This window comes from Primulina tabacum, chromosome 8 (genome assembly GCF_025594145.1).
Source record: "Primulina tabacum isolate GXHZ01 chromosome 8, ASM2559414v2, whole genome shotgun sequence".
NCBI lineage: Eukaryota > Viridiplantae > Streptophyta > Magnoliopsida > Lamiales > Gesneriaceae > Primulina > Primulina tabacum.
In genome coordinates, this window is record NC_134557.1 from 9300372 (window position 1) to 9327343 (window position 26972).

At 34.1% G+C, this 26972-nt stretch overlaps 5 protein-coding genes across 8 annotated transcripts; 3 read left to right on the forward strand and 2 right to left on the reverse strand.

The window, feature by feature from the left end:
• The first annotated feature begins 3355 nt into the window (after positions 1-3355).
• Positions 3356-7620, forward strand: LOC142553646 (uncharacterized). Its single transcript, XM_075664043.1, has 11 exons — positions 3356-4491; positions 4603-5003; positions 5084-5155; positions 5229-5324; positions 5403-5482; positions 5571-5646; positions 5772-5982; positions 6101-6297; positions 6381-6489; positions 6595-6682; positions 6781-7620. Exons 1-11 carry the CDS (start codon positions 3978-3980, stop codon positions 7526-7528), a joined length of 2592 nt encoding a protein of 863 aa, XP_075520158.1. The 5' UTR covers positions 3356-3977; the 3' UTR covers positions 7529-7620.
• A 1819-nt stretch (positions 7621-9439) lies between these two features.
• LOC142553644 (uncharacterized) lies at positions 9440-12093 on the forward strand. Its single transcript, XM_075664041.1, has 6 exons — positions 9440-9912; positions 10327-10452; positions 10528-10671; positions 10899-11018; positions 11098-11184; positions 11440-12093. Exons 1-6 carry the CDS (start codon positions 9538-9540, stop codon positions 11845-11847), a joined length of 1260 nt encoding a protein of 419 aa, XP_075520156.1. The 5' UTR covers positions 9440-9537; the 3' UTR covers positions 11848-12093.
• Positions 12094-12474: 381 nt separating this feature from the next.
• LOC142553645 (LOB domain-containing protein 4-like) lies at positions 12475-13712 on the reverse strand. Its single transcript, XM_075664042.1, has 2 exons — positions 13434-13712; positions 12475-12958 (listed from the first exon to the last, which is right to left on the reverse strand). Exons 1-2 carry the CDS (start codon positions 13632-13634, stop codon positions 12650-12652), a joined length of 510 nt encoding a protein of 169 aa, XP_075520157.1. The 5' UTR covers positions 13635-13712; the 3' UTR covers positions 12475-12649.
• Positions 13713-19499: 5787 nt separating this feature from the next.
• On the forward strand, positions 19500-22548 carry LOC142553647 (lysine-specific demethylase JMJ30-like). Of its 4 annotated transcripts, none has more exons than XR_012821981.1 (6): positions 19500-19990; positions 20637-20846; positions 21124-21258; positions 21361-21638; positions 21907-21999; positions 22151-22284. XR_012821981.1 is itself a non-coding variant. In XM_075664045.1 (6 exons), exons 1-6 carry the CDS (start codon positions 19541-19543, stop codon positions 22328-22330), a joined length of 1212 nt encoding a protein of 403 aa, XP_075520160.1. In that variant the 5' UTR covers positions 19500-19540; the 3' UTR covers positions 22331-22548. The 4 variants fall into 4 exon arrangements, 2 of the variants coding, with proteins under 2 accessions (XP_075520160.1, XP_075520161.1); XM_075664045.1 differs by having other exon boundaries at positions 21361-21504; positions 22151-22548; XR_012821982.1 differs by lacking the exon at positions 22151-22284 and having other exon boundaries at positions 21361-21665.
• A 1132-nt stretch (positions 22549-23680) lies between these two features.
• LOC142553648 (ETHYLENE INSENSITIVE 3-like 3 protein) lies at positions 23681-26560 on the reverse strand. The gene is given in 3 exon segments (XM_075664047.1): positions 23681-24803; positions 24805-25842; positions 26349-26560. Coding segments are annotated over 3 exon segments (2034 nt in total). The 5' UTR covers positions 26384-26560; the 3' UTR covers positions 23681-23842.
• Positions 26561-26972: the final 412 nt, after the last annotated feature.

Sequence of the window (26972 nt, forward strand, 5' to 3'; positions counted from 1 at the left end):
CCGTGAGATCGTCTCACACAAGTCTTTGCTTACGTTAAAATTTTTATTGACTTAAATTGACAGAGCCAGCCAAAGTTTATTAACCACTCTATAAATTGTTAAAGAATCGACTGAATCTTATTTCTTAACAAAAAGGCCGAAGTTCTACGAAGAAAAAGTTCATAACCATTTTTTTTAGAGCTATTCGAAATGATTCTGATCTATCAATCAATACACACACCTAAGTTTAGGCTATATTATGGATATCAATATGAGCGAATGACATTTTTTCACGTTCTTGAAATGAATCCAAAAGATTATCTATATACCTATAAAAGTGGGTATAATTGACATTGTTTTCCGATTGTGCATTGACAAAAATATCCTTAATGCAAACTTGAATCTATATATACCTATAAAAATGTGTATAATTGACATTGTTTTCCGATTGTGCATTGACAAAAATACCCTTCATGCAAACTTGAACAAAATAAAACTTATTATTATTGTAATATAAAGATAAAAATAATAGGACATAAAAATATATTAGAGAAATAACATTTTCTTGCTACATAATTATCAGAAAAATATTAAAATAATATATTTTTAATTTTAAAAAATCATTAAAAATATCAAAATAATATATATTTATCTATTATATTTATAAAAGTGTAAAACTAATAACAAAGTTTTTCATTGTAAATTTTCTACTATGTCCCTTAAATTGTGTGTTGTTAGATTAATTGTATGAAAATTTTATACACAATTTATGAGAAATCTATTCATTAAAAATGAATATATGTTTGATAATAAAAATATATTTTTTTATCTATATACCTACAAAAGTGTAGATAATTAGCCATGTTTTCCAATTGTCAAAAGATAAAAATGACCTCCTTATCAATACAAATCCAAAGATTCAATAAAGATATATTTGTAAATTTCTAATTGTTGTAAGTGTAAAAATGAAATATCAAATTTTTTTATTTATTCCACTTAATATATAATTAGTAGTAGCCTAATTATTCCACATAATATATAATTAAATAATTAATAGTCTAACAAATGATAATGAATTATCACTACAATATACATTGATTGTAATAATTTATATCACTTTAAGAATAAAATGTAATTCCTATATTAATTTTCTCAAATAATCCATCTTTACACTAACTTTAAGTATTTATCATTTTAATTTTCTTTCTACATGTTATTTTATGATTTTAATGCAATTTTGTAATTATATTTTAGTGTAGTTTCTAATTAAGTAATAAATTATAGCATCACAAGAAGATATAAGAAAAAAATAATTATATATGCAATAGTACAAAAGGTAAAAAAGTTATGTGGGAGGTTAAATAATATTTAAATTGAATATTATATGTTATATTTTATTATCGGTATTATTATTTCATTTCATAATATTTTGATGAGTTAATCACAAATATTTTAAATTGATAATTATTTTTCTTTAACGTGCTTCACTTATATAAATTAAGATTTATGCATTTATAAAATCCATAATTTGGATACGTAATACTTAGATATATATATTTTCAAAATTTGTTTCATTTCAAATCGTTTATATACTATGCTCATTATAATTTATTATATAACATAAAATTAACGACTTGAATTTTAATTTGAGAAATAATTTTGAAAGTAAGGTATATAAGTTCTTAATTAATTTATTCATCTAATATGACAAAATACTAAATCAATATAAATAAAAAAAAATGATTCAAATTATTTTAAAAAAATCGAATTTTAATTTTTATTAAATAATTAATATTTACGTGCATCGCACGTGCTTCTTGCTAGTTCTGCCTAAATGGAGTGTGTCTCTCAATTCAATAAAATCATACATCATTTTCTTTGTAAGTTTTCCAACGTCTACCGTCTCCGCCGAGACGTTCTCGAAGATAGAGACCAGAGTTCTCATTTTAAGGAAAATGAATGAGCATTTAGTTTGAAAGGGAGATGCGTTCGGAGTGATTCGATTCGAGAGACAATCGTCCTAAACCTATACACTATAAATGTGATAAAAGTTGAGAGTTTTTTACCTTCGAATTTTTTATTTTTATATTGTTGTGAGTGTAGATTTTTGTGTTGTACTTTGGCAGAATGAAAAAGGTTGTGATATTTTAAGGATAAAATTCATAAATAACAATTATAAGAACCATCGTGTTGTTGCATCCATCTGGTGAATATAATCGAGTGCAGGCGAGAACTAGATGTCACAATCCGCCAAATGCCAGAAACTGGCCTCCCCCACCGCCAAGCAGAGCCGCATAATATAAATGCAAATGTTTATTTGTACTGATTTTGGGCTCTACAAAAATACACGTTGGTAGTTGTTTGATGATTTTTCAATATTTACTTGGGCTATATCTCTCAAATCAAAAGATCAAAAGAATCTTACCTCAAAAGAAAGCTGATTGGTATTGCACTGATGGGCTGTGAGGTTGCATTTTGGGCACGATGGGTACTCACCAGGCTTCTGAGGAGCCTTCTTTTGTGGCGTAGGACCGCAGCTATACATGCATACTAACTCGATGTTAATGTTTATGTTTACATTTTGATAACATCTATGAATTGTAAGGTCCAAAAGTTTGGAGGATGACATGTGTGAGGGTTCGGTCCATGTAGGCAGAATATTCAGTAGCTGGTTTAGGCTGGTTCGAGTAAAGATTAGGTCATCATATTTAGTCAGTTTAATGGTGTTCAATTTTTTGTGTTCGAGGAGTTTCAACCGATCAGCTGGGATAGTGTTCACAAGGTTCCCATTGGATTTGCCGAAGTGGATAGAGGAGATGGAAGAGAAGAAGCAACAAATTCTTATAAAACACAAACGAAAATCTGTCAAAGGCAAGGAGCAATCTCAGCCCAGACTGGTGGTTACTTCAAGTTGTCCCCTTCGACCACAATAAATGGCAAATAATGACAACCCGAATTTCCCAATGATAATTCTTTCTTTTGATCTTATCTTCACAAAATTTACAAGTTCAGGAATTCCACATGGGCTTATGCATATAAAATCATCGCAATAAAACAGGGACCAGAAGAAACTAGCTAGTCAGTAGGAAATGGATTGTTAAATTAAAAAGGGGTCATCTAACTCTCAAGTTTTCATTTTTGGTCGTGTTCTCGGTCATTTTATTGTCTTAGTCTAATACTTTAGACTTTTATTCGATTTTACCAGTATGTATCTTCTAAAATTCGACGATGAAACAACCAAAAAAATTCAATCTGGTTTCATGCTACCACCTAACAGAGAATCCCCATGATTTTTCACAAAAAAAGCAACAAGATTTACGCCCCTCAAATAATCACTAACCTCTCCAGCAACAACTTTTCCATGCAAAACCCAAATATAATCTTCAAATTTCAAACTAGCTGTTACAAATGTAGGATGAAAAACACAAGTCTTGTTGAGTCAAATTCAAGGGAACTTCAAAAGATAACGACACTTGATCCTACTTTGGCGTCATCTTCTGTTTCAATGTTCACGCATTTCATGCTATAAATATCTTTGGTTGTATCTATTAATTAATCAAGATTTCACGTTTAGTTCATCCTTTCCAGGAACTTCATTTCTTGGTTCATTTATTGCTATATGGAATTGAGCTCGAGCTTTTCTTTGATAAAGTCCTACTTTTAATGCTTCTATTCACGATCTTTTACTGAATTCTATAGGGGGCTATTTTTACGCTCGGTTACACATTTTTTTTTACTGCTCATTCCCTTTTGGTGTAAAAGATATCGGTTTTGTTGGAGAACTACTGTTGTACAAGAAACCATTCTTTGCTTTCACGAGACTTTTGATTGTTCAGGTTTACTTGTCCTATTCTTGGTTGATTTAGATTGTTCTGGATGAGTGGTGTTGGTTAAAACAGGCTTTTCCACTAGCCTGATTTCTGCTCTAGATCTTATATATATGTACGGGTTCAGTTTCGTTTCGGTTGTGTTTCGGATTCAAGCTCTCGATAAAAAAAATGAAGTCTTTGGTCCTGTTCAGAGGGCTGGTAGTTTTATCTTTATTGAGTGGATGTGTTTTGAGTAAAGAGTGTACTAACATTCCTACTGCATTATCTTCTCATACGTTTAGAAATCAATTATTGTCGTCGGAAAACGAAACGTTTAAACGGGAGGTTTTTTCACATTACCATTTGACTCCTACTGATGATACTGCCTGGTCGAGTCTGTTTTCAAGAAAAATGTTGAGGGAGGAGGATAAGAACAATTGGGAGATGGTGTATCGAAATATCAAGAATTATGGTTCGGTGAAATGGGATGGAGGATTGCTTAAGGAAGTGTCGTTGCACGACGTGAAATTGGATCCGAATTCAATTCATGGTGTGGCACAGAATACCAATTTAGAGTATCTGATGATGTTGGATGTTGATAGATTGGTTTGGAGTTTTAGGAACACGGCTGGCATCGAGCCACCAGGCCAGCCATATGGCGGGTGGGAGCAGCCAACTTCAGAGCTTCGGGGTCACTTTGTAGGTTGGTTACATTTATGCCACATTCTTTTTGTTTATAGCATGTTCCTTTGGGTGCACAGTTAATTGACATATGTCTTGAACTCAATATCTTTGTATTTTTTATGTATTGTAGGGCATTATTTGAGTGCCTCGGCGCACATGTGGGCAAGTACACACAATGAGAGCCTTGAAAAGAAAATGACTGCTGTAGTTTCGGTTCTATCTTCATGCCAAGATTTAATGGGAACAGGGTATCTTTCGGCGTTTCCTTCAGAGTTTTTTGATCGTTTCGAAGCCATACAGCCTGTATGGGCACCTTATTACACAATTCACAAGATAATGGCTGGCCTCCTGGACCAATATACTCTTGCTGGAAATGATCAAGCTTTCAAAATGGTGAAATGGATGGTCGAATACTTCTATAGCCGTGTGCAAAATGTGGTTTCGAGGTACACAATTGAACGACACTGGACTTCACTGAATGAAGAAACTGGAGGCATGAACGATGTTCTTTACAGATTATATAGCATAACGGTCCGAAATTACAACATTCTAGAGGTTGTCAACTTTTAAATTGATTCCAACATTGATACTCTATGTTCTCCTTCTCGCAGGGAGACCAGAAGCACTTGTTATTAGCTCATTTATTTGATAAACCTTGCTTTCTTGGGCTGCTGGCTGTTAAGGTGATCATCATGAACTTCTTCAAACAATAAACAATGTTTTATTTTGTTTACCTAACTGTTTTCAAACTTCTAGGCCGATGATATATCTGGATTTCATGCCAATACTCATATTCCTGTTGTGATCGGATCTCAAATGCGGTATGAGGTCACTGGTGATCTGCAATATAAGGTATTTATTACAAGAAGCAAGAACCTGAAAACGTTTAAGTTACTAACTTAAAGTTCTTTTTCCCCATCAATCTGCCAGGAAATTGGAACATTCTTCATGGATATAGTTAACTCCTCTCACAGCTACGCTACAGGAGGAACGTCAAATAGTGAGTTTTGGTACAGACAGCTACACCTTGATCCTGCGCATTTTTATACAACATCTATCATTATGTCCCTCAAAATTCTTGTTTGAATTGGTTTGCAGGTCTGATCCCAAGCGTTTAGCCAGCACACTAGACGAAGAGAACGAAGAGTCTTGCACAACTTACAACATGCTAAAGGCAAGTTGATTTGTGCTAATATACAATTATAAAGTATTAATGCTCTTTAAGAATAAAGGGACATTTGTTTCTTGTCTTTATTTTGGGTTTCAATTTTTACAAGCGATTGATGTCGGTTCTGCTAGGTTTCACGCAACCTTTTCAGATGGACGAAGGAGATTGCTTACGCTGATTACTATGAACGTGCGATAACAAATGGTGTTTTGAGCATTCAAAGAGGAAGGGATCCTGGAATAATGATTTACATGCTCCCGCTGAAGTCTGGTGGTTCTAAGGCCGTAAGTTACCATGGATGGGGAACAAAATATGATTCTTTCTGGTGCTGCTATGGCACTGGTATGAACAAGTGCCAGCTTTATTTTACTTTCATGATTGCAAGAAGCGTAAACTTTTCTTGTTTGTGCTAATGTCAGTGTTTGTCATTGTGATTCTGTTTCTTTATTTACTTGTGTAGGGATTGAATCATTTTCGAAACTAGGAGATTCGATATACTTTGAAGAGGAAGGAAACGTACCTGCCCTTTACATTATTCAATACATACCAAGCACACTTAACTGGAGATCAGGACAAATATCTCTCAGCCAACAAGTGGAACCTATCGTTTCATGGGATCAACGGCTACGTGTGGGATTGACTGTTTTATCCAAGGAGGTCTCTGTCCCCAAATAGGTTTTCTAACTCGATTCTGAATCAAGAATAAGCTAAATTTCTGTATTTTACACCTTGTTTTTCAGCAAGCAGTGGGGGAAACATCTACCTTGAACTTCAGAATACCTCCATGGACATATTCAGCTGGCGCAAAGGCGTCATTCAACGGTCAGGATATTTCCCTACCAAGTCCAGGTGAAATCAAACCCTTTATTTTCCTATGTTGAAAGAAAATAATCTTTTACTTTTCACTTTCAAAGTATAGTGCCTAGTTTCCTGATATTCAATGGTTTGATGCAGGCAATTTCCTATCACTTACCAGAAATTGGAGCCCTGGTGACAAAATGACTCTTGAGCTGCCTCTAAGCATAAGAACTGAGGCTATTAAAGGTACTTCTCTGGCTTGTTCCATCGAGACTTCATCAATCTGTAGCAGAATATCAGTTTCTTTATTCGAATACTGATGAATTATAATTTACATGGCTTGGACGACCGGTCTGAGTATTCTTCTCTTCAAGCAATATTATACGGTCCATACCTTCTAGCCGGTCTATCCAGTGGCGATTTTAACATCAATGCAGATCCAAAAACTCCAATTTCAGACTGGATCACTCCAGTTCCAGATGATCACCATTCCCATCTGATCTCCCTAACACAATTTTCTGGAAACACAACATTAGCATTCACAAATGCAGATGGATACATACAAATGCAGGACATCCCCGATGCTGGAACCAACTCCGCAGCTAATGCAACTTTTAGACTCATTATGAAATATCCTAAACTCGGAAGCTTCTCGGGACCAGAAGATGCAGTAGGAAAGCTGGTCATGCTAGAGCCCTTTAATTTTCCTGGAAAGATCATCGTGCATAACGGAGAAGGGAAAATTCTTGGAGTAACAGATTCCGAGGAATCCCCTCGTTCAAGTTTTTGGTTGATTCCTGGACTTGGTGGGAAAGATGGAACAGTCTCCTTAGAATCAATGGATAGAAAAGGTTGCTTTGTTCACAATGGTGTTGATTTTCATTCCAGGGCGATCATGAAGCTTAACTGCAGGTCAAATTCATTGGATGAAGGATTTGGTGAGGCTGCAAGCTTCAGTTTGAGGAAAGGATTGAGTGAATATCATCCAATAAACTTCGTGGCAAAAGGGATTGGCAGGAATTTCGTTATGGTTCCATTATTCAGCTTAAAAGATGAATCTTACACTGTATATTTTAATTTTAAATCATAAAACTCCTAGATTGTAACTTATATATATTTAGAGGTGATAACCGATATGTAATAAGAATGGAAGTAACATAATTCAGAGGTCATGATTTATGAGTTTTTGCTGGTACGATAAGCCTCTTTATTTCCATTCAGGCAAAGTCCCACGCAAGTTAGTAAATGATTTACAAATAATTAAATCATTTACGAAATTTTTTCCTTAGATTTTCGTGTAATACTCGTGTTGAATGTCACTTAGGTTTGGATCGTTAACATATTTCCTCATAATCAGATTTTCTTGGTCAATTTCTATTCTTTCTCACTCCCTTAACCTCATTTTCCACTTTCTTTCCATATTTTGCTCAATTCCTTCTCATTGGTCTAATGGTTTTGCCCAATTCATGTATGTCGTCTCCTTCATCGGAGACTATGGAGAAAAGAGATAGAGAAGATTCACAATCAATTTTCTTCATTTTCTTGGTAACATTCATCGAAACTCTTTTAAATTTTTCGAATGAACAGATCTTCAATTTTGTTTGCTCCTTCTCATGACCAAGCTTTCTCATCAGACCATGAACTCTCATAATCTTGCTTGAACCATATTTGAACTTGGGCATACTAAACAAAAAGAAAATCTAATTAAGAATTTGCTAATTTCAAAAAAAAAAAATCAGAATGAATACCTTCATTTCAAATGACGATCTGTTTTCGTTGAATGCTCTAATTAACTTGTTTTGTTTTGGAAAATGATACTCATTTCGCAACATCCGTAAAATGTTGATGCATGTCGTCCTGTATACGCATTTTTCATCCATTTGGCAACTCATGGTTATATTCATTCCAAACCAATTCCTAAAAACTAGAGTTGTTTTTATCATTGCCAAGTGCTGAATTGGTGGAATATTTGACCTTGATGAATGTTCATTATTTTTTTAATGATTTTTGAATATTTATTATTATTTTTTAATGGCTGAAATTGAACTGACCGTTAATAAGATCAATGACCAGATCATCTCATCAATTATTATTTGGCAAAAACTTGTGTGAAACGGTCTCATGGATCGTATTTTGTGAGACGAATCTCTTATTTGGGTCATCCATGAAAAATTATTACTTTTTATGCTAAGAGTATTACTTTTTATTGTGAATATCGGTAGGGTTGACCCGTCTCACAGATAAAGATTCGTGAAACCGTCTCACAAAAGATCTACTTTTATTATTATTTTATTTATTTTCATTTTTTAAACAACGAGCCATTGATTTCATTTTATATATGCACAAAAAATTTAAAAAGAAAAAGAAAAAGAAAAAGGAGACTTCATCATGCAGAGGGGGCCTATCCTGAGCATCGCATGTAGATGTTTCCGCGTGCTTCATCCTCGGCCTCTAGGCCGAGGAAACCAGTGGGCAAGGAAGCAGGTACATTGGCATGGTCTAAGAAAGATAATGAAATTTAAATTGTACAAATAATTGGTTATTATAAAGTTTAAGATGCGACTATATAGAAAATTTATATTTCGGTATGAAAAAAACTTGTGTGAGACGATCTCACGGGACGTATTTTGTGAGACATATCTCTTATTTGGGTTATTCGTGAAAAAGTATTACTTTTTATGCTAAGAGTATTACTTTTTATTGTAAATATCGATAGAGTTGACTCGTCTCACAAATAAAGATTCGTGAGACCGTCACACAAGAGACCTACTCTCTAAATATATTGTAGAGCTTCTGTTTACTTCTTAAATAGATTCACAATTATCTTATTAAATTAAATCAAATCAAGGAGCATGAGATAGCAACAGATTAGTTATATTTTAAAATTTTCACACAATTATATTATATATTTTGATATTTTGAAAAATACTTAAAATTTTAAAACTACAACGGCTACCGCACCTGTCTGTCTTCATTCTATATCTTCTAAATATTCACTTTCCCTCCCAAATATAAATTTGAAAATGCAATCCGTGCAAATTTTACGGTTTCCGAAAAATGGAAAAATAAAATTCCTAAGCAATTGAAGTTGCTTCAATCATGGATTTTGACGGCCACGAATCCTGCTTCGGCCACGCTCTACTCCCTGCGCTGGTGTCTCTGTCACCGTTCACTTCATCTGCATCGCCTTTCCCACGGCGGCTCCTAAGCCGCTTCAAACAGCCCAATAAGCCGGTGAGGGCGAAAAGGCAGCTCGCTTGGTTGTCTCTGCAAGGCCGGCTTGTGGGAGCTGATGAGGCGAGCTCGGCTAAGGCCATCGACAAAAAAGGAGTATTCAGTGTTGAAGAAGCAGAGACTTGGGATTTTTTCAACCCGATCCAGCGGGTTTTGATAGTTGCCGTTGTTGCAGCTGCCGCTATGAATTCGAAGAAGAACCGGCAGATTTTCGAGCTGCGAAAATCTGTTGAACTTACGGTCTGTTAATTACCGGGGCCTTTTCATTACTTGATTGTTTTATTTGAGAAAAAAATTAACTGACGTTTGAGTTTCTTAATTGATATGGGATTAATTTATTAAATGCTCATTTAAGCTGGTTTGATTTAATTCACTAACATTTGTTTTTGGAAACATTGGTTGTGGGTTATAGTAATCGGGCAGAATAATGAAGTTTCTTTTCATTAACATCACTTATTTATGCCTTGAATATTCTGAAATCAATACAAAGGTTACTTTTTGAAGTTTAATTTAATAAAGCCCTAGATCATATAATGATTCCCTTGGAAATAAAGCGTGTTGCCATAGATTACTCTGGATGGATTCTTCTTTTGAAACTCAAAATTTCGAATGTAGTTTAATTTTACAATTTTTTGTCCCTGAATAATATGACAGGACCAAGTGCTCTTAAGCATGCAACATAAGCTGGACTGTCTTTGCAAGGAAATTGATTATTTCAAGGATCAGCCTGAAATTGTGGTCTCTAATGATTACTCCTATCCGACCCCTAATGATTATTTGGTAAACCCTATTAGAAAAATTGTTTTTTTTACTCCTTATTGTTGTGCTGGTGATTAAAATGTTTTTTTTTCCCAGGTTAATGCCCCAACTAAAGAAATAAATGGGGATGATGTATTCAAGTACAAACTGCCACTTCTCAGTGAGGTCGGACCCGAGGAACGTCGCATGTCTGATTTGTCAGATTGGGCTCCCAGTGTTGCTTCTTCTGTGGATGTTAAGGTATCTGATGCTAGGAGAATCTTGCCAAATTTTCAGTTTATGAATTCTGAAAGTGTTTGAAGCAGTAAGGATGAAATAAGTCCCTTTTACGCCAATTTGTCTTGGAATAGAAACAAAACCCTCTTTTGCTTTAAGAATGTCCTGAGAAAAAACTTTTGTTCCAAATATGTATTTATTTGGTATGAGAGTGTTGGGTGGGCTAATAAAATAACTTGCCCATAAAATAGTTGGATGCTTCAGCAAATAACCAAACTATCAATAACCTGCAAATGGAATGTGAAGAGAAGGATGTCATCATCAAGGAACTTTCTACTATTCTTCACAAGTCGGAAGCTTTTGGCTCAAAGGTACCTGCTTCCATTGTTTTAGCCGTGAAAGTGTGTCAATTGTTTAAGTCATTGAGTGCACTTTATCTGCTGTTAACAGAGAATTTCAAAATTGGAAGATATCATTTGCAGGAAGAATATGATCATCAACAAACTTAGAAAAGACATGTTGATTCTTGAACAGAAGGTATAAGTATTGTCATCAAGTTTGTTTAGTTTAAATAGTAGTTGCGTTTCACTTCTCTTGATACAAAACTACTCAGCATAAATCTAAATTACTTGATAAGAGCACTAGATATTTCTGTCGGGTGAATTCTTTTTCGTATGAGATTGTAATAATATGACTTCATACATGACAGATGAACTGAACAGGCTTTAACTCAGATGTTGTCTATTTAATGCCATTCCACTTTACGAATTCCATGGTGATGATCTTACGCAGGTGGTTAGCTTAACGAGGCTTCGAAGACCCTCATTCACAGCACCAAGTTCAAATGTAGAGCATCTTCCAATCATGGCAGATAATGTGCTTTATGACATAGATAGCACAACTAGTGCTTCATCTTCTGATTCTGACAGTAACTCTCTTGAAAAGACAAACAAAGTCCCATCCTTGAAAAGGCCAGAAATCTCTGTTCGGATTAGCGAAAAAGATACAAATGAAGACCTAAAAAACAATCAAGTCCAGAGCTCTACTGTTATAGGGCAGCAGCATCAGAGATTGCACAAAACGAGCTCATTGAAACAGAAGCCATTGAATCAAACACATAATTCAGTTCCATCCTTGAAACCAAAGCGAGTAACACACGCTAGTAGAGAAAACAGAAGCAGGGGCCTCCTACCAAACTAAGGACGTAGCAGCACATAAGAGATTGGTTTACTTAGTATTTTCAGTTAGATTTCATGGCTATATCTTAGGCATCTGTAGATGAAATTTTGAATTATGAACATGGCTAGTGACTGCTGTTAAAATTCTCAATATTTCTTTTTGAAAATTTATCTGCAAAGCCTAAAGAAATCTTGTGGCACTTTGAGTTATTGGTGTTATGGTACATCATTCTCGAATATTTATGCAGATTGAGATCATTTTAATTTAGTAGAAATTTAAGTTCCTTAACAGAAGGTGGCTGTTTTGGTTGTAGATTCACAAATTTTAAATATGATTTATCAAGAGCAGGTGGGTCATCCTATTCTTATATACTAATATGGGTAAGATGTTGGAGTTTTTGTCACTATCCTTGTTATAAAAACAAACCCTTTTATTTGCAACTAGTGAGATTTGGATTTAAAAAACCCAACTTCTCAAGTATTTATTTAGTTGAGCTTTTCTGAAACTTTTTGTTTTCTTCAAAAAAGAGCTGTGCTTGCTTGACATTTGGTTTCTTAAATATAAGAATGAAAGCTTAAATTTTAGAGTAAATTAAGGTCACAGGGCCAACACTATGTATAAGATGTATTTTTATATTCAACACCACATTCTATATAGTTTAGAACAATCATATATTCTAATCATCACGAACTGTGTCAAGTAATACATATGTGCTATAAAGATCTGTATGTGTGTACGACAGTGAAGAGCAAAAAAGAGGGAAAAAAAAGCAGAAAACAATAAAGAGAAAGCCACAATGTATAGCGGTAGCACGAAAGAGACCCTAAGGCCAGATAGAGTCATTCATATCAGTCTGATCCATAACCATGTCCATGTTAAAAAGGGACCTGGCAGCCCGACGAGATTGTGTGTTCCCAGACGAGGGAGATGCATTTTCTGGCGACGACAATTGCCGCATATGCATGTGCACAACTTCTGCCTGTGCAAAGGCCAATTGAGTCTGCAGTGAATCAATCTGTTGTTGTAAAGAAGATATGGCTCCTACGCAGCCGTAAACTGGATCCCTAATCCTCGCATTTGCTTCGTAAACCATGGAACTAACAGCATCGCCTCTTTGATCCTCTGGTAATTCCTGCAAGTTCCAAATTCAGTCACATTTTAATGTTTCCTGGATAACCATGTCATACAGCCTCCTTTGCGGTTTTCAAACTTATCGAGTCTAACTAATGTAAAATCTTCATTCTATCCCAGCTACGACCGAAGCTTAATAAAATGATAAGCAAAACAAATATTTAAAAATGTTCTGAATCACAAATTAAAAGAGGCGAAGTTACAAGTTTTATCTTTTAGTCGAACATTGAAAAATCAGAGAAAGATACAGAGAAAAGTGGTGTCAATTGGTCCTGGAGCACGCCTTTACTATTGATTCTTTTGGCTTTGTGTATCCAATCAGCTAAAGGAGAAGACTGAACCTTTACCAAGTGAGAAGCGTACTGCTTTATCTCTGATAATAGATCGTGAACATTATTTGATCTTAATTGTAGAACAGAACAACCTATCTTTAATAACTTTTTACATAAATTATATGTTGAAATAGGGATATTAACCTGCAGCATCTTGTTGACATTGCTGGCACCAAACACCTTATGAACACTAGCAAACTTGTGGGGTTCATCGGCTGGAAAATAAGGGGCGAACACGCAATCCTGCCCACATCTCCGCCGCAGAAGCTTGCACGCTGCGCATGGGCACGCCGCCCCTTGTTTTCTACTGCCATCCTTCATTTCATTTACTTCTATATGTATCATGTATATGTATTCACAGCATTAATTCTTTATATTTACTTTAACTAGAAGGTTAGATTAGAGATGAGGGAAGGAGTTGAATTTGTTTGGGGGTTTTATATTTGAATATATGGATATGCATGCATGCTTTATGTAAATTCTTGGATAGGTCCTACCACAGAAGGAGCTTTTGATTTTGGTGGGGAAAAGTGTTGTTCTTTCTTACTTTTTGTCCCCAGGGACTTTTATCTTATTGTGCCACAAATATTTTGAATATTTTTTTTAGTATTATATAATATGCAATTAGCAGTGGACAATTGAATAATTATCTCGCAATCTCAGATTTTTTAAAAAATGAAAATGAATATATATAGATTAATATCAAATTTTACTTTAAATAAATAAAGGTGTCCACAGAGTAAATATTGTATCGATCAATGCCATTTTCACATTGTATTCATTGAAGGAAAAATAAAAAGTCAATATCTAACGCCAAATCATTTTTTTAACAAAAAGAAAGAATCACTTAAATCAAACGAAACTGCCATTTTTAGGGTTTAGGAAATACAATATTAAAAAAAAAATGACAAATCATCCGATTTAATCTTTTTCCATGTGACACCAATGAAACACTACCATTACATGGACATTTATATATATATATATATATATATATATAATATTACATCAACCCTCCATATTTCTTTAAAAAAACTAATATAACCAGAAGTTGAAATATACAAAACTAAAACTGACCAAAATCATAAAATTTAAAATACTGTTGATAGATGTACAATTTCGATATGCTTCATCAACTCCAACAGATGTGTGTCATCTCAGCTGTGAACACAAAGATGAATATGGTTGATGGACATCATCTCAAAACTCTATATATATATATATATATATATATATAATATTTGAAAGGTCAAAATGGGGAGTCCAAAATGGTAGTTGTAGAAGTTATATTACCGTTGAAGATTGATTACATTGGACCGCACGAGACAAGGGAGTAATGACGGTGCACACTAAATTTATTTTGTCGCTCACGCCTTTGTGGGATTATTGCCCTCCCTCCTTTTGTTGTGATGATAATCATTAATTTAATTCAATTGTCCAATAACATAATTGAGAACTAAACTTATTTTAGGGTGGAAATTCAATATATTTTTTTCAAAAAAAAAATAATGAAAATAAATGAAATTATTCATAATTTTTTTTTATTTGGTCGAAAAATCCATAATATAATATACATTTTATAATAACTTATGAATTGACTATCTATAATTATAATAATAGTAGATGTCTTGTGAGACGGTCCCTATCGATATTCACAATAAAAAGTAATACTCTTAACATAAAAAATAATATTTTTTCATAGATGACCCAAATAAGAGATCCGTCTCACAAAATACGACACATGAGATCGTCTCACACAATTTTTGTCTTATAATAATTATATTAAGCGTGAGCATTTTAGTGGTATGTGGTATAATTTTTTGGTTATTCGCACATATTACCCTATTTATTTTGATAATTTCAAATTTACCCCGGTAATATATTATTATCATTTATCGTTTGAAAATTTTAATAATCACCATATTAGATTTATTATCTAATAGTGTACCAATTTTTATATAAAAATTTAATAAATCAAAAGACAAAATTCAAAAAAATAAATAAATTATACAAACACATAATGCGTGCACCGAAATGTCAGTCTATGTTTATCGGATGGCCTCACTGTGTTAGTGAAACTTGTAGATTAATCTAATCTGTTGGTAAAGTAGCAAACATAAGCTTTAAAGAATCTCATTTTTATCCATTGGCATGCGACTACTCATTCATGATTTCACTACATAAATATAATGGGAAAAATCAAATTGGGGAATTTAGAATTAGTAATTTTTCCCTTGAAGGAAAATATATCAATTTTAAATATAATTTTTTACAAATGTTATTTTAACTTAAGGGTCAATTCTATAAAAATATATAAAGGATATTTTGCACAAAACCCTCATATATAGGATATTATTCTGACTAATAATATTGGGAGCAATTTAGACAATACCAAGCGAAGGAAATTGGGTTAATAATCAAATTTGGAATATTATACGTTTTCCGCAAATTAACATCAGTATTGATGGATCAAATATGTTAATATTTGGGAACATAGTAAAAGTTGTCGGCAATGTGCTAGGTAAGCGACAGACGGTATTCATGGAGGTGAGTGGCAAAACGCGTTAAGCTCATCTTAGGAGATTGCAAGAAGACGGACGAAACGAGTTGAGGGAACGTTATAAATAGTCCTCCCCTCGTTCCAGATCATAATTTCATCGAGTTTTTTTTTTAATCTTATAGCATTTGAGTGTTTAGTTCTATGATATTTGTGAATTGTTTGTTATCCTGTATTAAGAGAGCATGTGTTCTCTTTGGAAACATAGTGAGTAGTTGTACACCATAAAGTATTATAACGAAATTCTTTTCATCTTGTCCGTGGTTTTCACGTAAATCTCGGTGTCCTGTTTTATATTTTATTTTCATATTATTATCTCGAGTTATCATACGTGGGATCAACAAAAATTTCTCATTGAATTTTGCCTATTTTTTGGTTTTGATATTTTGTTATTAATGATATGACGTTGAAAAATAACACGTCGAAAAATAACGATACTCTATAGCTCCGCCAAAGTAGATTAAATTAAATTAACATGTATGAATCACTTCTCATTTGAATCTGAGTCATAATTTAAATAATTTAATGTTCTGCAACATTAAGGTCCACTGATATGTATTAAGCTTCGTTTTTAAAAAGTGTAGTTTTTGAAACCACAAAGATTTAACTATGGATGTATATCGTATCGTACCGTATCGAAAATTATATATTGTATATCATAATGAAAATTCCGGTACAAGAAAATTTATACCGATACCGTACCGTACCGAAATTTTTGATATAACGAAAATTTCGGTACATATAACTCTCATACTAATTATATTTAAATTGTACGATATACCGAAAGTTTCAGTACGTTATCGATATATATATCGTTTTATACCGAAAAAATCTTATATTTTAAAATTTTATAAATTTATTGTTTTAAAATATTTTATATATTTTTTATATATTTTTTCGATAATCTGGTATATACCGAAATTTTCAAATTGCATACAGTTACCGTACAGAAAAAGATATTGTAACCGTATTGTACCGAAATATTCGATATATCAAAAATTCAGTATTTTTTCGGTACAGTAATTGAGATATACCGAAATTCGTTATTTTTTTTCACCCCTAGATTTCACTATTAACGCCATTGATATACATATATGAACATGAAATAAATTACGTGGAATTAAAGATTGAACCTTGGATTAATATTTTCAAATAAGAAAAAATTTTGGCATTTCCTTTTCGAAGAAAGATTACCAAAATTTATTCCTCGTCTGGGCCTGTGACATTGTAATAAAGTTAGGCATTGTTTGGTACACGGGATAAGGGTGAGATTGATAAATAATCCTTCTTATCCCACGTTTGGTATTTTTTTAAAAAGCCCATTATAATATCATGGGTCCTTGATAAATAAATTTTGAGAAAGATAAAACATCCTTTGTAAGAGGTGTGATAATTTTAATGTAATGATAAAATACATTACAAATGACTTAATTACCCCCAATTTATAAAAATCCAAAACCCTATCTTCTCTCATTTCATTTGTTTGCATCGATCATTTGTTTAAATAATTTAAATGCATTTAAGTTAATGTTAAATGTTTATTAAATACATACATATATACAAATATATAGATACATATATATACACACGCAAATATATATATATATATGTGTGTGTGTGTGTGTGTGTGTGTGTGTGTGTGTAGCGTAATTTAAGAATTGAGATATGCAATTACAAGATCTTGATAACAATGAAATATAAGTTTCTGTGATAGGGTTAATTTTGTCATTATAATTCAATATATAAACTTAATAACTCTTGTTAAAATCATACCAAACATTCAACATATTATCTTATCATTATATTTATCCTTGATTTATCTTTATATCATATATCCTTTAGTTATGATATCCTATGTACCAAACTGTACTATTAGATATATTAATATCGGATTATTGACCCCAACGTGTGAAAATCTTTAAATTACGGAGTTTCTAGTTGCAAATATTTTATTTTATTTTAAAAAAGAATAAGTAAATAGACTTTCTTAGTTGAGTTTTTTTTTAAAATTTATTATAATTATAATATTTTTATTTCCTCTGATTGTCTACTTAATAATAAAGGATTTCTTGAGGTTAGATATGCAATTTGATGATTGGACATATCAAGAGACCATACAATTTCTTGTCGAAATCTGACATTTCTTAAAAAAAAAAAAAACCCTTCGTGTGAGCTCGACGTGCCCTCTTATGTTATGGGGAGACCTACTTATTTTATAATTTGGAGAAACACATGGTTTAATTATAGATACAAGACACAATAGAAGTATTTCAAATCTTGTATATCTAGATATGCCACCAGAAGCTCGTATTTCTTGCAGAGAATTTTTTAATGAGTAGATCTCTTGTGAGACGGTCTCACGAATCATTATTTGTGAGACGGCTCAATCATACCGATATTCACAATAAAAAATAATAATCTTAGCATAAAAATTAATACTTTTTCATGGATGATCCAAATATGAGATTCGTCTCACAAAATACGACCCGTGAAACCATATCATACAATTTTTTGTCTTTCTTAATTCTTCGAGAGCAACTATTTCTTGCTTGATAAATATATACAGATAATTATGATATTAATGTATGGGCCATATGTGGTGGGCTTTCTTTTCTTCCACATCCCACGAATAGACATTGACAATGACAGGCTAACGACTCCCAAACAGTTGTAGAAATGGAAGCCCAATATTTCAATGGGCTCATCATGAGGTTGGCCCAATGTCATTCACATTGTCCCTTTCACTTTAATTAACAATAAATCATATTTTTTTAAAAAAGAAATAAATATTATTACATGGACAACTGTCACAATAGTGTAATAAGTTTCACAACTTTTAATAAAACTAGTGACCAATAGACTGTAGCCACATCATTGGTGTCCTGTTTGATATTTTCTTTGATTGGGATTGCATAATGAAATTTCTAGAAAATTCTTTGCCTTTTTTTGTTCTGTGAGGCTTGATTCGATTTTTTTAAATCATTCCATTTGTCACACTTTTCAATTGTTCAGGGAAAAAAAATATCTTCTGAGATACTTGTGCGGGTTTTTGACCAAAAATAGACATTTTAATTAATTAATGTGAAGAAAAGAATTTTATGTTTTTTTATAAAAATATATATATTGTGAGACGGTCTAATGAACCTATTTTTGTTAGAGTAGGTCTTTTTGTGAGACGGTCTCACGAATCTTTATTTGTAAGATGAATCAACCCTACCGATTTCACAATAAAAAAATAATACTCTTAACATAAAAAGTAATATTTTTTCATGGATAATCCAAATAAGATATCCGTCTCACAAAATACGACCCGTGAGACCGTCTCACACAAGTCTTTGTCATCTTGTCAAAAGAGACAACTCGATAAAAACTTAAAGTAAAAACTAATATTTTGAATATTAAAAAAAGATTTTTTTATTGATCGGATCGGATCAAAATCTATGTCATAAAATTGATTTGTTATGATTATTTCATTAAATTTGGTTTTTGTTTTTATGATAAGTTGTGAAATAAGTTAATATTTTAGGGAAAGTATTTGTGAAATTGTTTGGATGCAAAGAAAATTGCCACGTAAGTCGAAAAAGAAGATATTTTACTACCCAAACGCACTTTAAATAGCCATCGAAATATCTCCCGTTCTCACAAATCTTGGAACTTTGTGAACTTTCTACACACATCCACCGATCTACCTCCTATGTCCACCGGCCCCTCCGCCGCCCTCGAAACGCCAACACTCGACTCCGAGTCCCCCACCCTATTGCGTCGAATAACATCGGAGGGCGGCTATGCCTTCGCCTCAATGGTCACTCGGGCGGCCGCCGGTGACGCTAGGGCGGCGGAGGCCGCCAAGGAGATGGCGTGGGAGCAGCTGCACTCTGGCCCGTGGCACGCTGTTGTCCCCATCTGGAGAGATGCTTATTCAATGGCGTGCCTCCACGTGGCGAAACACCATTACTCCGCAGGTGAATTGAAGCCTGCGCTCGGAGTGCTTGATATGGGGCTCATTATGGGTGGATTGACATTGAGAGGCGACTTGAATTTGTGCATTGAAAAAGTCAGCGCTGCCTTCGGAGGGATTGGGGTGAGCGATAATCGTGAAGGGCGGCAAAATGGTCAGTGGTCTAAGGAATTCGACTTGGAGAAGGTGAGGTTCGTCCCCTATTTGCTAATTCGTTGTTTCCTTTTTTTCCCAGGACTGGAAAGTGAATATTGTATAAAAAATAAAGTTTCGCTCACAGATGAGAACATCATTTTCGCTGGTAAAGAATTTGCATATACTAGGTTGTTCCTGTTTCGTGTTAGAGTTCGTTCTTGCACGTCATATCATACCTTCAGATAAGTGCTGTACAGTATTCGATTCGCAAACAGCATGATCTGATGGTGATCAACGAGTCATAGCTCTTGGAATCCGAATGTCCGGATACTTTCCGGATGCATTGCAATTCCGTGTAAAGGAAAAGAAGTCATTCACATGCAGTTGCTTCGAAAAATAGAATTACATTTGATAGATCAGACATTAAACCCCGTTTTTTTTTAATGAAAATTGATGATTTGCCACTTCATATCAAAATTTCTGGATGGGAGGAATAGAAATATAAGCACTGGAAAGTATTTAGAACTTGTTCGCTGAGTGATAGATTTGGACCTAGCCGAAATCACCTTTTTTCTTTCTTTCTTTCTCATATAAAGACAAACCATGTGGTAAATTTATATGCTCGTCGTAGATTCAAAATGATAAAAGTGGACTTGCAGTTGTTGACATCTTCTTGCGTGTGAATGTCGACATGCAGGTTCTTAGAGTATTACCTGTCAAGTCACTTTCTTGTAAGGTAGTGGAGGAAAAATCGGGCCTTTCCTTGGAAGGGTTCTTACGGGAACATCTTGTTCCTGGTTCTCCAGTGATACTCTGTGATTCCATGACTCATTGGCCGGCCATGAATAGGTGGAATGACACGAATTACCTTAAACAGGTTGCAGGTTTTCGTACAGTTCCAGTTGAGGTATCTTCAAAACTTTGCTTGGTTGTTTAGTTTCCCGTGAGAATTTCGTTTTCCCTCTTGCGCACATAAGGCCATTCAGCTTTGATTTTACCTGACTGAAGTCCCTTATTATTGTCAACTCTTTCAACAATGGGTAATTGCGATGTTGCATTCTATAACGTCGAAATGGTAGGAAAAAGTAAGTTAGATTCGCTATAAGACCAGTACATTATCTCATTTTGTTCTCTGGTTATCTCTTCTTCAGTGACTTTTTTCCCCTTTGTGTTGAACCCTACAGGTAGGAAAAAACTATCTAAGCCAGGAGTGGAAGCAAGAATTAATCACATTTTCCGAGTTTCTGGAAAGGATTATATCCAATGAATGCTGTTCTGCAAATGTGACATATTTAGCTCAGCACCAGTTGTTTGATCAGGTGTGTTTTATCATTTTTATGGTAAAAACTGTATATGACGCCATAAAATCAATGTTACACCATCTTAAATATTTTTCACAATCGATTCCATTTTATCTGCAGATACAAGAACTGAAGAATGATATTGTTATACCTGACTATTGTTTTGCTGGTGGTGGGGAGATAAAGTCAGTTAATGCTTGGTTTGGTCCTCCTGGGACAGTGACTCCATTGCATCACGATCCACACCATAATATACTTGCTCAGGTATGGATGGTGTAGTCCTTAATGCTGATTTGGTATTGCTGAGTCTGTACCTTTCACCAAAGCAGACCTATACTTGTTTCCTGTTCTGGATTGCTGAGCTGTATTTTTGCGGAGGATGAAGGCTGGGATATAAGGTGGACACGATCTTGCCTTCTCTCCATGTAGGCTGTGTTTGTTTTCGTTAGTTGAGAGGGTTGTCAGTTGATTTATTGAAAAATACCAAGAACATGTAAACTTTGTTCTTTTTGTGTTGAAAAGTGTTTTGTGATTCATGATAGTTACTGCTCTAGGCTATTGTAAGCAACACTCAAGCTATCCACCGTTCGTGTATATATATCGTTTTATATTTCTTGCTTCTTTTTAATCAGAGATTGATCAGAGATTGCGTATCCTTCTCTACAGGTTGTCGGGAAAAAATACGTGCGACTATACCCTGCTTCAGTTTCTGAAGAGCTTTATCCTCACTCTGAATCCATGCTTAGCAATTCCAGTCAGGTGGCCTGCTTGATCCCACCACTCTGCTCGCACATCTAGTTTTCCTCAGTGCTCTGCTATTTTTATCATCCTATCATGTATCCATTTCTTTTTCTTTTTATTAAAAGTTTGTATCGTTTGTTCCCTCGAAAAGTGAATTTCTTTTCTGTAGGTTGATCTAGATGACATCGACGAGCAAGAGTTTCCGAAGGTGTTGGATCTTGACTTTATTGATTGCATACTAGAGGAAGGTGAAATGCTATACATCCCTCCAAAATGGTGGCACTACGTGCGGTCTCTAACCACTAGTTTTTCTGTTAGCTTCTGGTGGAGCAACATGATAGATGACTGATTCGGTACCTCGATATTTTCCACTTCCCCTCTTTTCGCGTTCATTGCCGTTATGTGTAGCCATTTGTGTTGCTAAAGAACATTTGTTTCGTGAATTGAAAGAACTAGTGTAGTTTTTTGGGGCTTGAGTATTGGACTTTAGTCCAATTGATTCCTCTGTACGTAACATGCATTTTGCTTCTTCGGGTTTGAATTAAAATTACTCGTTCTCTGCTTTTTTTCAAATCAAATGTTTAACCATATACACCATCTCTGGTTATCGGATTCAATGCTTGTGTTGATGTATAAATAACTATTTTTTACCTTTGAGGAAAAGTTTAGAGTGATGAATTTTATTTATTTTCAATGGATTAAATTGATTGTTTGAAGGTGGTCTTATTTAATAATGTATAAGTATCAAATTACACATAAAATCAGGACTGAACTATTGTTATCAACAATTAATGAATATGCTTCGCTAAGTCGTGTCTTGTTCTCAACAAAATCTAATGCTTAAAGCATGGTTTGGTATATATTGTAACGTATCAAATATTTGTTGTGCGTTATTAAGATTATGATAGGTTGGTTTTACTCACACTCTAAATATATTATTTTTTTGTTGATGGCTATATAAGAAATAACGATGTTTTGATTAATTTTTAATTTTTTTTAATATCTTAAAATTTAAAATAATTTTAAATTTAACAAATTTAATAATATTTAAATATAATATATAAACTTACTAATATTATAACTAATTTAATTGTTATTAATCATATTTTAATTATAACTATTACAATATCTTTAACCGTAATATTAAAATTATTACTAACTTATTTAATATTCAAATTTGTATTACTATTTTAATTATCATAATAAATTTTAATTATCACAATAAATATATATTTCTGTTATTATTAAATTTATTGATTTTTAATTGTTTTCGAAAATTGAAATTAGTAAAAATTTAATAATTAATATAGCTTAATTTTATTTATAAATTTTTTAGATAAATAGATCAAGAAATTTTATTATTTATTCAATTATTTTAAGAATATATTATTAATTTATATATGACAAAGACATTTTAATAATCATAATCTAATTAATAAAAATAATTAAACAATTTAAAATTATATAATTTATCTCAATATTATTTATCTTTATTTTTTTATTTTATAATCACTCACGTTATATATCATTTACTTATTTTATCACACGAACCAAACAACCCGACACTTTTGCTAATCCAGCGAATAAACCCGTTTTACTTGCAACAATCCACCAATGTCTCAAAAGTTACAGCAAAGTATGTGTAGCCCAACGACAATTATAGAATTATTTAGGTATCAGCTTAGAAGCCTAGGAAAAATAATACAACAGAAAATTATATTCACGGTTTACAGTTACAAAACATCCACCACATAGTTAACCTGCAATTCGTTCGGCTGAGCACAAGAATGTGTATGCTTGAACCAGAAATGCAAAATATAGAGCATCATCTATATGCAAGGAGATGCACAGGCTTTGAAGCTTATGACGCAAAATACTCCATCCATTCAGCAAAGTTAGTGTTGGACGCCGCATCATCATCAACAGAAAAGTCAAAGTCGATTGTATCTAATGAACTGGTGCCATCAAAGGGAAGACTGAATGGGCTGCTATATCTTGCCTCTTCACATGGCAAGTTATTGAGACCAGAAGTAAACTGTGGATCAACGGGCCTATCTGGCTGATGCGGTAATGCATCTTTAAACAAATTTGGGAACTCTTGTCCGGAAATATCTTTACCATTTCTGGGTGGCAGCACTGATAGAGGGAAGCTCAAATCCACTGGTCCATATTGCATCTTAGTGAAAGCTGCCTCGGGCAGACGCCCTTGATGACTTGATCCAACATCAGCTGAGTAACTCCGATACAATGTTGAATCTTGAGGTCTGGGTTGCCACAAAGAATTTTGGGGTCCATGATGCAACCCCGGACCTTGAAATTGTTGGATCAAGGTAGAATGACGACTTTTTTCAGGTAAAATAGTAATTTCTTGCCTTCTATGCGATCTAGAATCTTGAGACAGTTGAATATCATGAGACCCATGAGGTACTAGGTCAGCACTCGGAGTCGCGGTAAAAAGCACGGGTTCATTAACAGAGGACACGTTTGTGGGAACATCATTTGAAGAAGGAAACGAGCAGACAAAGTTGACATCAGATTCCACTAAGCAGGATTGGCCTTGAGCATTATTCTCCTGAGGCCTCAAGGCTGCTATTGCATCATTTGCTGCCCGGCCTTCATTCATCAGGTATCCAGAAATCTGTATGCTGCGGTGGCTTATGCTCATTGCCACATCTTCTGGATCCTTAGCCAAATGTTTGTTGAGAGACGGTGCTGCCAGTCGATTAGCAGGACTTCTTAATTTAGGCCGTCTTCTTTTATGTGGCCGTTTTGCTAAATGTACTTTCGCTTTGACTGGATCAGGTGTCACATGAACTGGAGGAAGATTCAATATCTGCAGATTCATTGTTCCTGACATCTTTAGATGAAACGGATCCCAGCCCATCATCCACATGATCAACATCATAATCGCTATCACTGTCCACCAAACGTTTCTTCTTATTTCCTTGAGTTTTTAAAGGTGTCTCACTAATGCTAGACAAACCATTATCACTGCTGGAATGCCGAATTAAGGACTCCTCCCTGCTCAAAACTCCTAACCATATAAAGCTCTCTTTAGCTGTCATCTTATCCTGTAAACACTTTGAACGCCTAATTAGAGTCCTAATCCTTGCAATATCAGGCGACATATGCTTTATAACAGCCGTGAGAACCCCTACTTTCCACATCTTTTTCAGATCATGAGGCTTTTTATACAGGGGTGCCTGACCCTTCGGTAATCCCAACCTCGTCCACCATTCCTCATTCCCTGTTGGCCACCAAGGAGGTGGGATGGCCTTCTCAAGTGGATACTTCCGCTGAGGTGGATCACAATGCTGCATCAAGGATGATAAAAGTGATCCTAATGTTGCATCTTGCAGATCTTGAAGAACCATCTGTGGATTCCCATTTTCATATCCACCTCCGTTTTCCCTGGAAAGGCACTCAGCCTCGTACTTACAGATGGCTGCAGGGCCGTTTTTATCGAACTTCACCTTTTCCTTCCACCAAGCTCGTATATTATCTGATGCACCGCTGACTGGCTTACCCTGCTCAGGAATAATTCCATACACGAATCCACGAACCTTGCAAACCTCCATAAGCTTCAACATGTACTTCAAAATGCCATCTTGGGCTCGTGCCATCTTCTTCCTGCGCGCCTGATCCGTCGAGGACTTCTCCTTCTGCTTCTCTGAAGCTTGCTGTTTCAAAAGCTTCTGCCTTTCATGGATCCTCTTGAGCTTGATGCGATCCTTCCACATTCGTTTCTCCAATTCTTCTTCCTCAATTTCCTCATCACTAACATCCTTCTCTTCTATGTTATCAGCAATTCTTACATCATCAATGTCAGTACCTCTTACATCATCAATGTCAATATCCGAGCTATTGCATAAATGGGTTCCGATCAGATTCATCAATGAAAATCAAGAGCAAATACTGAAATATTCCCCCATAAATAATTCGCTAGAAAACATCGTCTTCAACAAATTCTCGAACAATGTAAAGTTCGTATCATGCTCAATTCCAAGCAAAATTACATAAGTTAATTTCGTCACAATTTTTCGAGAGCAACGTAGCAATTAAATAATCCACAAATGAGTAAAAAAAAATCAACGCTCTATTCGACCGAAGAAATTAACAACATAATCATCTCTATCACAATGATATGTTAATCGACTCAGGAAATGAGAAACGCAGATCAAATTTTATAAGCTCATCAAAACCACACGAGAAGTTTCAAATTCCTCCCATGGCGTACAAACCCTCAATCATTCAACATCAATTCCAATTTTAAAAAAAAAGATACAAAAAATCCGGTAGAGAACAATTAATTATTAAAAAATCACACTAGTATTCATTTCTCCAGCAAATAAAGAGACCGATCAAACCTGATATCAACTCCTATATCTTCCATCACAGCCATTAAAAAATTATTCCTGATCACCGCCGGGAGAACCCCTTCGAAACTTGGGTAATTCAAGACTTGGGTTGAACTGCGTGTGTGGCGGCCAGGAGACAGGTAAAATGGTACGGGAAGAGTTTGTCCGTTTTAATCCAATTTCCTGTTGTGGTAACTAAAATCGTTCTGGTAAGATAATTGCGATTTTAGTGCAAAAATCGGAGCACCGGAAATAAATAAAAGAAAGTAAAAAAATATAAAATTATCCTTATCTAGAGGCGATTTAATCTATACTTATATATATATATATATATATATATAGTGTCTCTATCCGGGGCAAAAATAGATACCAACTTCTTTTTTAACCTAAAGTCAATATATGATATAAATATTATATTTTTGTTTATTCGTTTTTTTTCGACATTTTAAAAATTATAGTTTATTGTTTTAATAATTTTAAAATTATGATACGAATTAATTTAAACAACAATATAATATTTCATTACTTTCTATAAATATAATTATTATTTTTATTTGAATATAAATAAAAAATATAAAATTAGCCTTATTTGGAAGCGATTGGATATGTTAATAAAGCCAAAAGATTTGGTGT